Genomic DNA, 16138 nt, shown 5'->3' on the forward strand with positions numbered 1-16138 from the left:
CATTTTTTCAGATGGTAAATCAAAAGGAACTCCAGATTCCCTATGGGCAGGAAACCTGTCTGCTAATTGTTGTATTGTATTTCCCAAGCTCTTAGTACAGTGCTCTGCAAATAGTAAGTGCTCAATAAATACCACTGATTCAGTAGCAGGAAAATGTCTGCCCAGGTGATTGGGCAACCCAGACCCAACCAGCAGAATCCAGCACCAGTAGACTAACGTTTTCATTGTTAACTGAAATACCACCACCAGGCCAACTCATTGTTGGCAGGGAATGTGTATGTTATATTGTTATTTGGTACTCTCCCAAATGCTTAGTACAGTGCTCTGCATTTAGTAAGTGCTCAATAAACACAGTTGACTGCTCTGCACATACTAAATGCTCAGTAAAACTGATTGATTGATTATGGTGCTTTAAAGGCAATAGGGTGGGGAGACTTGAAGAATGATTCAAAACTACCTAGCGTCATAAATTTGAAAAGAGGTGTCTTGGAAAAAATTGCTGTATGAGACTGCAGCCTGGAAAACACCATTATTCTACACTAGGGTAAAGGATGGGAAATGGTCACAATTGAAGAGATCTTGAGGTGTGTTCCCTTAGTTGGAAAGGCCAATGAAATTGAGATGATGTACACAACAGGGCATGATGTCATAGAGAGATCCCATTTAGCTCTTGCACTATTATTTGTGGGCCTGCACCAGGATCATAGCTTCTTTAGCGTCAAAAGAAGAAGAAAACATGGAGGCGTTAGCACTGCAGTGATGAGCAACTAGAAATAGTTAAAGGTCAAGGGATTGATTTATGAAACAGGCTTGAAAAATAAATCATTATAGGTGGACTAGAAGATGGCTAAATCATGGGGACGAACAACAGTGTAAAAACATTAAAATGATTGAAGATTGACCTCAGTGTGTGGAAGCATCACCAGGAATAATCACAGGGAGAAAAGAGTTTGTCTTCTTTCCCCAAGAGTAGATAAAGCCTCTTTCCCTCAGAACACTTAAAGTAGGGCTTAACACAACAGAAGAGGCTTATAATTGCACAACTGCATTCTATACTGCCAACGGCATAAAGGGTTGTTTCTAAGCTGCACATTTAATAATTCAGTATTTCACAACGGTTCCATTATGAGGTTTGCCTTTAGAAATCTATGGCATAGTGCATAAAACTATGTTTTAAAATATGCATTTACATTAGTGAAACGCTGAAGTTTTTGGTCCATTATGAGGTTGGCCTTTAGAAATCTATGGCATAATGCATAAAACTATGTTTTAAAATATGCATTTACATTAGTGAAATGCCGAAGTTTTTGGTTTTAGAATTTGTTCCTGCTTGTGAACTTCCTGCTCCCTGAGAACATAACATGAATGCTGCAGTTATAAATGATGAGTGAGAGCTGTCATCTTGATTTGCCTACACAACTGCTTTTCTGGGATGGAAAAAAGAAGTAGTTGGAAGCTTGCTGTGAGTAGGGAATGTGCCTATTGTTATATTGTACTCTCCCTAGTGCTTAGCACCTGGTAAGTCAATCAATCAATCGTATTTATTGATTCCCTTCCCTTCCCCACAGCACCTGTATATATGTATATATGCTTGTACATATTTATTACTCTATTTATTTATTTATTTATTTTACTTGTACATATCTATTCTATTTATTTTATTTTGTTAGTACGTTTGGTTTTGTTCTCTGTCTCCCCCTTTTAGACTGTGAGCCCACTGTTGGTTAGGGACTGTCTCTATATGTTGCCAATTTGTACTTGCCAAGCGCTTAGTACAGTGCTCTGCACACAGTAAGCGCTCAATAAATACGATTGATGATGATGATGATGATTGAGCGCTTACTGTGTGCAGAGCACTGTACTAAGCGTTTGGGAAGTACAAGTTGGCAACATATAGAGACAGTCCCTACCCAACAGTGGGCTCACAGTCTAAAGGGGGAGACAGAGAACAAAACCAAACATACTAACAAAATAAAATAAATAAAATAAAGTGCTCAGTAAATACAACTGACTGACTAATTTTAAAATTTGCTTCAGAATTAAACAGCAAACTCTCATGGTGCCAGTTGCACCTGGGAAGACATTAGAGCAGAGGAGGGTGAGCTGTGAATCCCTTGTGTGACAGGGATTGGGTCTGAACTGATTATCTATTATTACCCAAGTGCTCAGAACAGTGTTTGGCACATAGGAAATGCTTTATCAATACCATCGTCATTAAAGTGGTGAAAAATTCACCACTAACACCGCTGCATGGAGAAGGAAATACAAATTCTGTAGCCTAAACAGAGAGGCGCCATCTGTTGGATTAGTCAGGAGACAAGTGAAGAAAGACATTTTATTTTTTCTATCGTGAACACCCCTCTTCGAAACGTGGGCAGAAATGGATTTCCACAACTTATTCTTTCCAAAATTTTCCCATTTCCTTGGCATTCATCCCTTACAAATGACTGAATGCTTGCGAGAAGCACAGGGGTGAATTTTTGCAATACAAATCAGGGTTTTATTCCTGACCTACCAGTTTCAGGAGGGCTTACTGGAATCAATCAGTCATCGGTATTTGAGTGCTCACTGTGTACCAATCAATCAATCATATTTATTGAGCGCTTACTGTGTGCAGAGCACTGTACTAAGCGCTTGGGAAGTACAAGTTGGCAACATATAGAGACAGTCCCTACCCAACAGTGGGCTCACAGTCTAAAAAGCGCAAGCGCTTGGGAGAGTACAATACAACAGAGTTGGCAGACACGTTCTTTGCCATGTGAGAAATGAGGAAACCAATTCCTGTTTTCCCTTGCTCCACTGAAATGTTTTCGGATGGAAATACTGATCAAAGAAATAACGAGTCTGATTATCCAGTGCTCTGACAGTGTTATTGCAGTTTCTAAAGCTGCCTTCCCTACTTACCCTTGGAGGGCAGTTAACTGACTTTGCCTTTTTGTTAGTAAAGCTGGGGCTGCCAGAAGAAGGATATGGAGCTGGAGAGAAAGTAACAATGCCAACAGTGGTGAGCAAGAAAGGAAAAAGAAGTGAAAAAGCATGGAGAAAGTCATACCAAGGACCTAGTACCTGGAGAGCACAGGAAATGTTTCCTGGAGGTCACAAAATGAAGCAAAGCTTTTCAAGGTTTGAGGTTCCAAATTGAAAGTTAATTTGAGGGGATTTTCTCCTTGCAATATCCATCCCCTTGGAATGCTCCTGAAGAACAACCTGGCTCTTCGTGCCCTTCCTCCCCATATTTGAAAGCCCTCCTAAAAGCTCACCTCCTGCGAGTCTTCCTCAATTCATTTCCCAGCATCTTGAACCATACAATCCCTTCAGCTAACTACGGCTCAAACACTTATTTATATCCTATCTGGCACTTGCGTATGTATACAGAGATGTACACACATGTATACACACATATGCACACCGTATATTATCTATATATATCGTCTCAATTAATTATTTTGACCCACTCTAATTGTAAATATCTTTATGCTCATCTCCCCTATTAAAGTATAAACTCCTTGGGGGGAGGGAATGTGACACTTTATTCTGTGCTTCCCACGAGTCCAGTTCAGTTCACTACAAAAAATTGGTTCTCAATATATGCTGCTGCTACTACTATTACTATGGAAAAAAAAATCCCTGAGTATCCATTTTAAATTCTGTATCCCAGCAGACACATCTGACTCGGGGGGACGATGGGGAAAAGAATGAGCCTTTCTCCCAGTTTTGCTGCTGCCTGGGATGACAGAGTATATTTTGCTGCTTCCTGGACTCTGGCCTGTCACAACCTGGGTGAGAGAGAGAGTTCAGAACGGACAGGCAAGTGGGTAAAAGTAATCTAGAGACAAAGGGAAAGTCCTTCCCAGGTATTAGCTCGTCCCCCTCTCCATCTCCCCCATCTTACCTCCTTCCCTTCCCCACAGCACCAGTATATATGTTTGTACATATTTATTACTCTATTTATTTATTTATTAATTTTACTTGTACATATCTATTCTATTTACTTTATTTTGTTAGTATGTTTGGTTTTGTTCTCTGTCTCCCCCTTTTTAGACTGTGAGCCCACTGTTGGGTAGGGACTGTCTCTATATGTTGCCAACTTGTACTTCCCAAGTGCTTAGTACAGTGCTCTGCACACAGTAAGCGCTCAATAAATACGATTGATTGATTGATTAGCTTTCTGCTCTATGCCACGGACGATTCTCCGATTAAGCCCTTTTTTCCCTGGCTCCCTCTCCCTTCTGTGTCATCAATGCACTTGGATCCATACCTTTAGGTTCCTGATATTCACCCCACCCTTCCTGAGGCCCTCAGCACTTATGTACAACTCCTCTAGACTTTAAGCTCATTATGGGCATGGAACATGTCTAGCAAGTCTGTACTCTACTCTTCTACACGTTTGGTACAGTGCTCCACACACTGTAAGCACTCAATAAATACCACTGAATGACCGAATGAGATTGTCTCCATTTCAGTTTAACTGCCTCTTGCCCCACCTCTACTCCTGGACAGAAACCCTGGGAGATGCTTCACTGGACCTTCATACCACGAACTGTTGAAGCGTTTTTAAAAATGAAAAGTCATGAGTCTGAAAGATAAATGGAGTTTCCTGTTTATTTTCCTCCACTCCTTTTCCTTCTTTAGATTGAGCTGTTACTGCCCCTTCCCCAGTGATTCTTTTGTACCCAAAACCACTACCCAGAACCACAGTCTTCTAGCCTGTGAGCCCACTGTTGGGTAGGGACCGTCTCTATATGTTGCCAACTTGTACTTCCCAAGCGCTTAATACAGTGCTCTGCACACAGTAAGCGCTCAATAAATACGATTGAATGAATACCCTAAACAAGAAACTCACACCCTAAAAACTAGTCCCCAGTTAATGATAATCACAGCAATTTAATGGGATACAAAGATTTCACTGCCTGGTTCTATTTCTTGGTCAGGAATGTCTCCACTTTCTGAAGTCCCCATATGTGTTCTTTTAGTCAAGATTCAGGAATCTCCAATTGTCAAGAACAATTAATTTTATATATTTTCAAAACAGATATTTGTTATATAAATATCACATAATCTCATATTTTTGTTTGCCTTCCATAACTATGACAACAGGCATATCTTTTAAATTTAATTTTAAATTTAGATATGAATTGGGTGTCTACAGACAGAATAAGCTTTGGACATATTCCGCCTTCTTTCGACACTATTAATACACTGGCAGGCACGTTCTACAACTTCTTATCACATTTTAGCTAACTTTGATCATTCATTTCCATTACTGTCTTAAAATAGACAAACTTTTCAAAGTTCACAGAATAATTCAAATTATAATCATGTTTTGCAATGCTGACATTGTTTTCTACTCTGGGCTCTGGCTATCAGTGCCAGCATCATTAAAAGATTCTTCGAATTACTTTTTAAATATCCTTTTCCCTCAGGATTTTCACTTCTATCTAATTAGGCTACTTACCCCACACCATGTAATTCCCTGTTGGCAAAACTGCTAAATGCTTCAATAAGTAGGAGGAGGGCATCAATAGAGCAAGACAGATGTAATGTCACTGGTTAACAATGGAGGTGTGAAGCGACTGCCTTCATTATGGAGCTCATTAATTCATGGTGTTAAAAAAAAACCCACCACCAAAAAACTTGGCGAGAGCCTAATTTTTTCCACATAACATCAAATTGTTAAAAACTTTTAAATTTGCACCTTTAATAAGGAATTCTAGAGAAATTATTTGCCGTGCAATTAACCTCTGTATTCCAATAGGGAGAACCTTGGATTACATTTGTAATAAGGCTCCTCCTTCTACCTTTACCTGGATGCTTGTAGGCAAGTCTCAGGGCAGACATGGGATATAAAATTCCCAAAATATCAGTCCGTCAGAGTTGGTACGCATAGTACACCGACAGTGACTCATAAGTTAACACAATGATGGATCCAGTATTAGTTTCTTGCAACTGAGTCCAATCCAGCTAAATAAGGGAGAGGGTAGGTGCTCATACCTCTAGGGCAGATGCCTGGCTCATGCTTCCTTTGGTCGGGGGAAGAAGGGTTAAAAGCTCTGGAAAGAGAATTTTCACTTGGATTTGTGGGCTGGCACCCGGGCCCAGTTTGAAAGTCCTTTTTTAGGTTTAGGGATGCCAGGTCAGGGCAATAGAAGAATCCAGTTTCTGTATCTCCCTTATATTTTATTTCTCCTTGATCCCATGACATTCTTCTCTGTTTTGCACATATGGAGAAATAAAGGAAAACTAGAGTGGGCTTCAGACTGGAAAATGATATTGCACCCATCAAAATTGAGACCAAATTTCTAGCCTGAAGAACATGTGTATAATGCATGCAAATCTGTGTTGATTTTAGCAATTCCAATTCAAGGCTATTTTGGGGAGGTGTTCCACGGTAGAAATCTTGCATTTCAGAAAAAAAAAAATCAAATGGTCCAAACAACCACCAGTGACTTCCTACCTCTGACCCTTTCTTATGCTGTCCCATGCATGGCCTGCAAACTCTCCCCAGCCTAATCTGACAGACCACAGCTCTCCCCATGGAATATACCCCTAAAATCCAACCTCCTCCAAGTCTACCCCAACTTATTTTCCAGCACTCTGAGCCATATGAACCCAACAGCCTCCTATAGCACCAGTGCATTTATGTCTCATCATCTTCAGCACGTATGGGTTATTTATTGTGATTATTCGATTTGTAAATATTTTTGTCTCATTTTTATGTCTGCTTCTCCCATTGGAAAATAAACTCCTTGGGGATTAGGGAACGTTGCCTAGTTTTCTCCCCATCGAGACTTGTAAGCTTGTTATGGGCAGGGAACGAGTCTAACAACTCTGCTCTAGTTTACGTTCCCAAGCGCTTAGTACAGTGCTCTGCACACCGTAAGGTCAATCGATAGATTCTGCATTGTTTCCCAAAAGCTTCAGAATTTCAGGAGGAACTTGAAAGGACCACACAACTCACCGTCAGCACGGCCAGCAGATCTTCCACGCTGCTTTCGGGTTTCAAGCGTTCCTTGAACATACGGACGGTCGGGTGCTTCAGATAGTAATAGGAAGCAATGCGGCCCAGGGTCAGAGATTCAATGCTCCGATTGTCCTGTTACAAGGAAAAAAGAAAGCAGGCCATGCATAAAAATGCAGGAGAAATGCATGAGAAGCGCATCTGTTAATGATTACAAGAACAGAGTGATGAAACCAAATATGCACATGGAATGCAGGAATCTAATCGGTTCCCTTGAAAAAGAAACTCTTACTAATTATGGTATTGATTAAGCACTTACTAGTTGCCAAGCACTGTGCTAAGTGTTGGGTAGATACCAGATAATTAGACTGGACACAGAGAGGGAGGGTGTACAGTTCTTTAATCTCCATTTTACAGGGGAAGAAACGGAAGCATAGAGCAGCTAAGTGATTTGTCCAAGGTCTAACGGCATTTAAGCGATGGACCTGGGATTAAGACCGTGGTTTCTTGTCTCCCAGTTCCTGCGCTCTTTCCACAAGGCCATGCTCATCATTAAGGAACAGCGTGGTTGAGAAGAAAAGCATGTGCCTGCAAGTCACAGAACCCAAATTCTAATCCTGCTGGGTAAATCGCTCTACTTCTCTGGGCCCCCAATTTCTCATCCGTGAAATGGGGATTTAATAGCTGTTCTGTCACCTATTTAGACCGTGAATCCCATAGGGGACGGGGACTGTGTCTGACCTCATGATCTTGTATCTATCCCAGCACACAGTATAGTGTTAGGCACGTGATAAGTGCTTTACTAAGAAGCAGCATGGCCTGGGACACAGGCTTGGGAATCAGAAGGTCACAGGTTCTAATCCTGGCTCCGTCACTAGTCTGCTGTGGGACCTTGGGCAAGTCACAACTTCTCTGGGGCTCAGTAACTTCATCTGCAAAATGGGGATTAAGCCTGTGAGCCCCATGTGGGACAGCGACTATGTCCAACCCAACTATCTTGGATCTACCCCAGCGCTTAGAGCAGTGCCTGGCACATAGTAGGTGATTAACAAACATTATTATTATTATTATACAAATGCCAAAAATCAATCAATCGTATTTATTGAGCGCCTACTGTGTGCAGAGAACTGTACTAAGCGCTTGGGAAGTACAAGTTGGCATAAATATTATTGTTGTTATTAATAAAGGAAAAAACCTTGTTCTGGTAGCAACTTGGCAAATGAGAATGCTGGAGAATGGGACCCTGCTACTTCTTGTCTACATACAGTAGGGATATTAAGCACTTAGTACAGTGCTCTGCACACAGTAAGCGCTCAATAAATATGATTGATGATGATTTTGATTTGAAGACTATTACCAGCTTGCTGTTGGCAGGAGGCACGTGATAAGTGCTTTACTAAGAAGCAGCATGGCCTGGGACACAGGCTTGGGAATCAGAAGGTCACAGGTTCTAATCCTGGCTCCGTCACTAGTCTGCTGTGGGACCTTGGGCAAGTCACAACTTCTCTGGGGCTCAGTAACTTCATCTGCAAAATGGGGATTAAGCCTGTGAGCCCCATGTGGGACAGCGACTATGTCCAACCCAACTATCTTGGATCTACCCCAGCGCTTAGAACAGTGCCTGGCACATGGTAGGTGATTAACAAATATTATTATACAAATGCCAAAAATCAATCAATCAATCGTATTTATTGAGTGCTTACTGTGTGCAGAGCACTGTACTAAGCGCTTGGGAAGTACAAGTTGGCATAAATATTATTGTTGTTATTAATAAAGGAAAAAACCTTGTTCTGGTAGCAACTTGGCAAATGAGAATGCTGGAGAATGGGACCCTGCTACTTCTTGTCTACATACAGTTGGGATATTAAGCACTTAGTACAGTGCTCTGCACACAGTAAGTGCTCAATAAATACGATTGATGATGATTTTGATTTGAAGACTATAACCAGCTTGCTGTTGGCAGGAATGTGTCTGTTTATTGTTATACTGTATTCTCCCAAGCACTTAGTACAGTGCCCTGCACACCCTAAGCCCTCAATAAATGCAAATGAATGAATGAATGAACACTGGAATATCAAGTCAGTGATTGCAGACAGTACAAAAAAATGAAGAAGGCTAATATGGCACTGCTACATTTGGACTCCCAGTAGACATGAATCAGTCATACCTCTCCAATTTCAATGCAGTAGGAATACTCCAGTTCGACAAGGGACTTCTCGACGAGGTTCGAAAGGAACTTGTTCATGGTCTCGTGGCCCACGTCATCTAAATTATAGTAGCTGAAAACAAAACCCACGACTATTATTAACCACACGAAGATCTTATGTTGAGTATAATGTCATCTTGCATTTGCTCTTCTCTCAAGAAGCATATTAAAAGTTCTTTGCATGCATTCACCTTGAGAGGAGGGGACAAGAACAGAATCATACAGTGAAGGTCTTCCCAGAGTTAATAAAGGAATCAGGACTGGAATCCCTATCTACTGACTTCCTGCCCCCACAACAGATTGCTAAAACAAAGTGGTTTATTACAAAGGGTAATTAAATTTGGGTTGAGTTCACATTTACGAATTAGGCTGAATATTAGGGCAAATGGGCTTTCCAAAATTGCATATTCCTCAATTTTGAACACACAAACTGAAATTGATATACTGGTGTATAAACAGGCTTAATTTTATGGTTAGGATTTTCCCTTTGACTAAAATGCTCAGTTTGGGACAAGGATGACCTCTCTGGGCTCATCGAGCTTCATTCCTCCTCGTATCAAACAGCTCCAGAAATCCCACCTTCTGAACATCTTCGTTGGTCTAACTGGGATAGAGGTGATGATTCCTGGAATATGCATTTCAATACAAAACTCTCACTCCTCAAACCACTTAGTCTTCGAATATATATTCTGCTAAAGTGCTGTTAATTTTATGTGATTTAATGTTCACTGACATTTTTGAAAATCCCACTGCTTCTGTCCATATCAGTGTGCTTGGTTTAGATTGTACGCTCCTAAACTGGACAGACCATGATGCTTTTATTTACCCTTTCTACCACCCGGAACAGCACCCTGTGCAAAGAAGTCCGAGCCCTTCTAGACTATGACCCCGCTGTTGGGTAGGGACCGTCTGTATATGTTGCCAACTTGTACTTCCCAAGCGCTTAGTACAGTGCTCTGCACACAGTAAGCGCTCAATAAATACGATTGAATGAATGAATGAAAGTCCGTAATTACTGTTTTTAATAATCCGTTAGAAATTTGGCAAATTAGTACTCCCAGTTCACTAAGGGCCTGGGTACTACCAAATGTTTGGCCAGTGAAGCACCAGATTGAATAAAAAAAATTAAATTGTAAATGCTAGCATACAACAAAAATCACATGCAGTTGTGTATGCATTTGACCCAAGCTTAATGATAGTGAGTAACAGAAAACCTATTTTTTTTCCAGTGGAATAACCAAAAGAGGCACTCAGAGGGAGGGAGAGAGAGAGAGAGAGTGTGTGTGTGTGTGTGTGTGTGGTTTTGGAAGGGAAAATAAGAAAGCTGGACATGTTAAGCCCCAAGAGGGCAGAATTTCCCAAACCATTTTCACCATTATACACATTTTTCTTTTTCCAATTTCCAGATTCATTTTTCAGAAAACTGAAATACCTTAATCCAATTTGCCACAGTATAAATCTTCACATGACACCACACATTCTTTTGGCTTTGCTGGCTCTATAAACTTTGCAAAACTGTATTTATCAGCTGTTGGTAACAATATATATTTCACAAGTGACTTCTAAACTGAGAATATCAATCTATTACATTTATTGAGCAGTTTGTGCACAGCATTGCACTAAGTTCTTGGGTTGGTAGACATGTTCCTTGCTCACACGGAGTTTACAGTTTACAGAACATTGAGAAAAATGTTTTGAAGCACGGCATAGTGGCTATTTCAGCATTTTATGCAATATGAGAAGCAGCATGGGCTAGTAGAAAGAGCACAACCCTGAGATTCTGATGACCTGGGTTCTAATCCCAGCTCGTCCAATTGCTTGCTGTGTGATCTTGGGCAAGTCACTTCACTTCATTGTGCGTCGGACCCCTCAAATGTAAAATGGAGATTAAATGCCTGTTCTCTCTCCTACTTAGATTGTGAAGCCCCCTGCAAGACAGGGGCTGTGTCTGACCTAATTAGCTGGTACTTACCCCAGGGTTTGGAACGATGTGTGACACACAGTAAGTGCTTAACAAATGCCACAAAAATATGAATAATGAAACAGTAAGGAAGGAATTGGATCTAAATACAGAAGCAGCATGGCTCAGTGGAAAAAGCACGGGCTTTGGAGCCAGAGGTCAGGGGTTCAAATCCAGGCTCCGCCCCTTGTCAGCTGTGTGACTTTGGGCAAGTCACTTCACTTCTCTGGGCCTCAGTTACCTCATCTGTAAAATGGGGATTAAGACTGTGAGCCCCCCGAGGGGCAACCTGATCACCTTGTAACCTCCCTAGCGCTTAGAATAGTGCTTTGCACATAGTAAGCACTTAGTAAATGCCATCAAAATATTAAAAAAATAAAAATAACAAAAGTAGGAAAATTGTTAGAAAAAAAATCACATTCGCCTGCTCAAACCAGAGTATAAATGCATTTTCAAATTTAAAACCTATCAATTACTTATAAAAATAATAGCATATATCCTGTGACAGCTTAATAAATATTAATAATAAGAAAACGAGAAGCAGCGTGGGTCAGTGGAAAGAGCCCGGGCTTTGGAGTCAGAGGTCATGGGTTTGAATTCCGACTCTGCCGCATGTCTGCTGTGTGACCTTGGGCAAGTCACTTCACTTCTTGGAGCCTCAGTGACCTCATCTGGAAAATGGGGATGAAGACTGTGAGCCCCATGTGGGACAACTTGATCACCTTGTATCCCCCCTCAGCGCTTAGAACAGTGCTCTGCCCATAGTAAGCGCTTAATAAATGCCATTATTATTATTATTATATTAAGAAAAAATAAGATGAATATGGCAGACTAAGCTCATAATGGGCAGGAAACATGTCCGGTAATTCTGTTATATCGTATTCTTCCAAGCACTTAGTAAGTGCTCTGCACATAGTAAGTGCTCAGTAAATACCACTGTTTAATAGACTGCCAAGGCAAACAGCTGGTCTTTAATGGCTTGCTTCATTAAATCTGGTGCAAAGGAAACACATTTTAAATACTGGTCAGAACTTCTGGTAGATTACAAATATATTTTTAGATGCTTAATTAAACCATACAATTTTTTTTAACAGCAAGATACTCATTAACAGGATAGTTATAGCTGCATTTGTCTCACTGAGGTTCTTAAAAATATGAGTGTAATTTGGATGCTCTCCCACTCTAAAATATTTATAGCTAAGTGCCATACTTCTGTCAAAATAGAAACTTCTGTCTCAGAGGAGGTACGAACACATTATCAGAGAAACACCCTATAGTATTCAAGGGCTGGCTGACAGGCTGGAAAATTGTTACCACATTTCCCTTGGCCAAAAAATGCTTGCTTCTTTTCCAGCAGTAAGTAATTTCCTATATGGTATAGATGGTATTCTTCAAAACACACCCATTATCATGTTTGCATAAATGCACTACAGACGTTTATAGAATTAAATCCAATCAGTTACTTTCATTTTTTTACTGGTCTTTTGGGCCACTCAACAAATAATAAATATGCCTGCATTTCGTACATCAGCTAATGCTCATAGACTGTAAACCCCTTTGTGGGCAAAGATCATGTCTACCAACTCTAATGCACTGTACTTTTTCCAAGTGCTTAGTACTCAGTAAGCACCACTGATTGATTAATGCTCCAATAAAACTTTTTTTCAAGGCAACACGCTTCGTTTACAATATTTTTTTAAAAAATAATTTTGTAATGTAACCTCTGTTGTGGCCTGTCACATTTCAATTAGACTACAGTCTATATATCAACCTATATGCAAAACGTTTCTTTAAAGTGGCATTTGTTAAGTGCTTACCATGTGTTGTACTAAGCACTGGGGTAGACACAAGATATTCAGATTAGACACAGTTCCTATCCCACATGGGAATCACAGTTTAAGTGGGAGGGAGAACAGATACTGAACCCCCATTTTACAGATGAGGAAAGTGAGGCAGAAAGGAGTTAAGTGACTTGCCCAAGGTCACACAGCAGGCAAGTGGCAGAGTCAGGATCAGAACCCAAGTCTTCTGGTTCCTAGGCCTGTGCTTCTTCCGCTGGGCCATGCTGTTTCTGAACTGTAAAAATCCCAAATTACAATTTTTCCTACATAAAAAGAAATATATGCTGCACCTAAAAATATGTTTAATAAAAAATAAAAGCTGTAACTTTCACTGTGGGGGAACCTAACTGGAATTACTATAATTGATTGAAATATTTTTTGAACAAAGATGGAATAAAGAAGCAAAGTAAAATTTTTCATGATTTTTGAAACCGTGCAGAAAATCTTTCAATTTATACCAGTGTCAACTTCCACTGAGTGAACTTTTCAGTTATGAGTGAGTGGGCTTCTATTTTACTTCATGGATGGTTGGAAAGGTTATATTCTGTATTTTCAATGGTAGTACAATAGGTGAAATTTTCAGTAATATGAAAACCATGCAGTAGTGGAGTAAAAAGAGGGTTCTACTTCTCCCCAGGGTAAAAATCATCATTTTCCTTCTCTCTTAAGTAGCCAAATTACACAACTGTTTAATTACGATAAAGGAGAAACACAATGCAGTTTCATGCTCGCTGCATTGAATCATCTAGTCATTATTCTCCCTTAGCCATAAACAGACAGCCTACCTTTTTTTTTTTTACCAGCACGCCATTTCATTTGTTTCACAGTGAAACCCGGTTTCACAATAATTGACTTGTCAGAGGCTCTAATTTATGAGACTGCGCTTCGGAAGCCTCCTCTATATTGGACCCAACCTGCACACAAGCAGGGTTGAATATTTACAATGCTGTTAACAGGTGCTGAGTTGTTTAATGATTCTAATAGCCAGAAGCGCACTGAGAAAGCCAGCGGGGATCACAATTACAGGCTGTTTGAACACAACAATTACTGTCCCCTGAGAGGTGTGAAAGTCAAAGGCAGTTTGACACCCACAGCATCTAGCACATGGGCGAGACCGCTAACTTCCATTAGTAGTCTATTGGGAAAAAGGAATAACAAATCTCTGGGCATCGGAAAGATGTTTCCCAGTCCATAAAATTTAACCAATCCCAAAGTGAAACGACTAACTTTTTATTCCCCTGAAAATACAACCTCAAAGGAGAAACCAGGTAACCAGAACACAAAACCTGAAGATATTTTGCGCATCATTATCAAGCGTGAGATTTCACCAGTCGATTGGGATGAAGAGCTTGTGCGGTAACATATGATGCTGATAAAAAGTTACATGAGGCAGTGTGGACTGAACAAAAGCAAGGGTGCCTATTTTGTGGGGTGTTCTGTAAACCTGGTTGGGAAGCTCTCTGGGAAATTTTTCATCATCTTTGAAATGTTGCAGCAATAACTGTCACGGCTGGGAAGTCATTTGTAAACTGCATCGTGGGTTTTTTTTTTATGTTCCTATTATACAGCAATAATACTGGCACAAATAATGGAAGCAGGCTGCCAGAGCCACGGAAACTACCACAGTTCCATCCTTATATTATTTAAAAAGCACTTTCGGGGTAAACAAAAAAAAAAAACAGCATATGAACTGAATACACAAGTCAATTTGGAGATTACATTTTTTTTGAAAGGGGAAGCTCATCCATCCATCAAAACTGAATATGATTGTGTTTGTGTGTGTATTTAAATCTTACACAGGCCAGGGAGAAAAACTGGAACAGAGGTATGGAGTCTGTGTATCTAAAAACCTCAACTCCATTCTTTGAGAACTGATATAGGTGGAGAAGAATTGATTGGGAAGTGCAACTTTTTTTTTAACGGTTGACATGTATCTGTCAAAGGGAAATCTCTTCTTCGGAGGTGGTCCTTATTTTAAAGATGAGTTCTTTAAAATGTAGTGTTTCAGAAATTTTTTACTCATTCATGTAGATCATTCATTCATTCAATCGTATTTATTGAGTGCTTACTGTGTGCAGAGCACTGTACTAAGCACTTCGGAAGTACAAGTTGGGAACATATAGAGACGGTCCCTACCCAACAACGGGCTCACAGTCTAGAAGGGGGAATTATTATTATTCGGGATTATTCAGGAAAGTGGGGGTCAGGGATAGTCCACAGATAATTCAAAAACCTTGGAATCTTTTACCAGAGTTGTCAAGGAAAAGCAAAATTTTCCAATCTGAATTTCACGCCTTTTCCCTACTCTGGAGGTGGTAATTAGAGGGGAAATAAGCAAAAGTCAGGCTGTGAGAGCAAGAAGCAAAGTGGAGGTGGATGGGTGTGTGCGTAAGCAAGAACAGACACAAGGTGATTGTGGGGGATTACATGTGGAGGCCACATCCAGGCTTTCATCCTTCACTTTCAATCAAATAAACAAGGATGAAAACAATGACTGCAAATACTTAACACAGATGATGCATTTTTTCCTGGAAAACAGTCGAGCATGTGTTCCGTATATAGGCTTAATAGTTACGGAAATATGGCATTGATTGCAATGAAAAGGCTCTGATTTTTAATAAACCGGCGTTCAAAGTGCTTCTAAGAATGGTAAGTGTGAGTCAACTGCATGTAAGAATACAAGCTGCTGTCTAACCTGCTCACTTCATTTCTGTGCGATTCTGGACAAATTGTGGTTCAGAGAGAGGAACGGGAAGGGAGGTAGGTGGAAATGCGGGCAGTTCAAGCTATTCCCCAGTGGACTTTTGCTTTAAATTTCAGCCCCTGGGAATTTGCTGCAGCACAGCTTGGACAGCCATGGCTTTAAAACAGAAATGCTGCTGCCGCTGCTGCTCTGCAGGATTCCATTTTCAGCTGCTGCCCGGGATAACACATCAAGCGGCAGTGAAACTGCTGGGGCTGGGAGTCAAAACACCAGTGTCTCATGGTGGCCACTTGTCCAGGCCCCTGGGAGCCAGTGATGCTTGGATGGAGGGGTTGGTGTCTTAGAATAGGTTGTTGAATAAGAATAGAATAACAGTCCCGGTGCAGCTAGAATTGTGACCTCTACCACCAACCCTTTCAGAGGCCTTGACCCATGAAAGGGGCAGAGAAGTACAATAAAGCCCAAATAT

The 16138-nt window shown here is 40.6% G+C and overlaps 1 protein-coding gene across 1 annotated transcript in view; it reads right to left on the reverse strand.

Moving 5' to 3' along the window:
- ASCC3 (activating signal cointegrator 1 complex subunit 3) overlaps nt 1–16138 on the reverse strand; it is a 281982-nt gene that overhangs the window by 33759 nt on the left and 232085 nt on the right. The window contains exons 35-36 of the mRNA XM_038761176.1: nt 9126–9237; nt 6959–7093 (exon numbers count right to left, since the gene is read on the reverse strand). Of these exons, the coding sequence (XP_038617104.1) occupies nt 6959–7093; nt 9126–9237 (247 nt within the window). The remainder of the gene's footprint in view (nt 1–6958; nt 7094–9125; nt 9238–16138) is intronic.

This window comes from Tachyglossus aculeatus, chromosome 19, assembly GCF_015852505.1.
Source record: "Tachyglossus aculeatus isolate mTacAcu1 chromosome 19, mTacAcu1.pri, whole genome shotgun sequence".
Classification (NCBI taxonomy): Eukaryota; Metazoa; Chordata; class Mammalia; order Monotremata; family Tachyglossidae; genus Tachyglossus; species Tachyglossus aculeatus.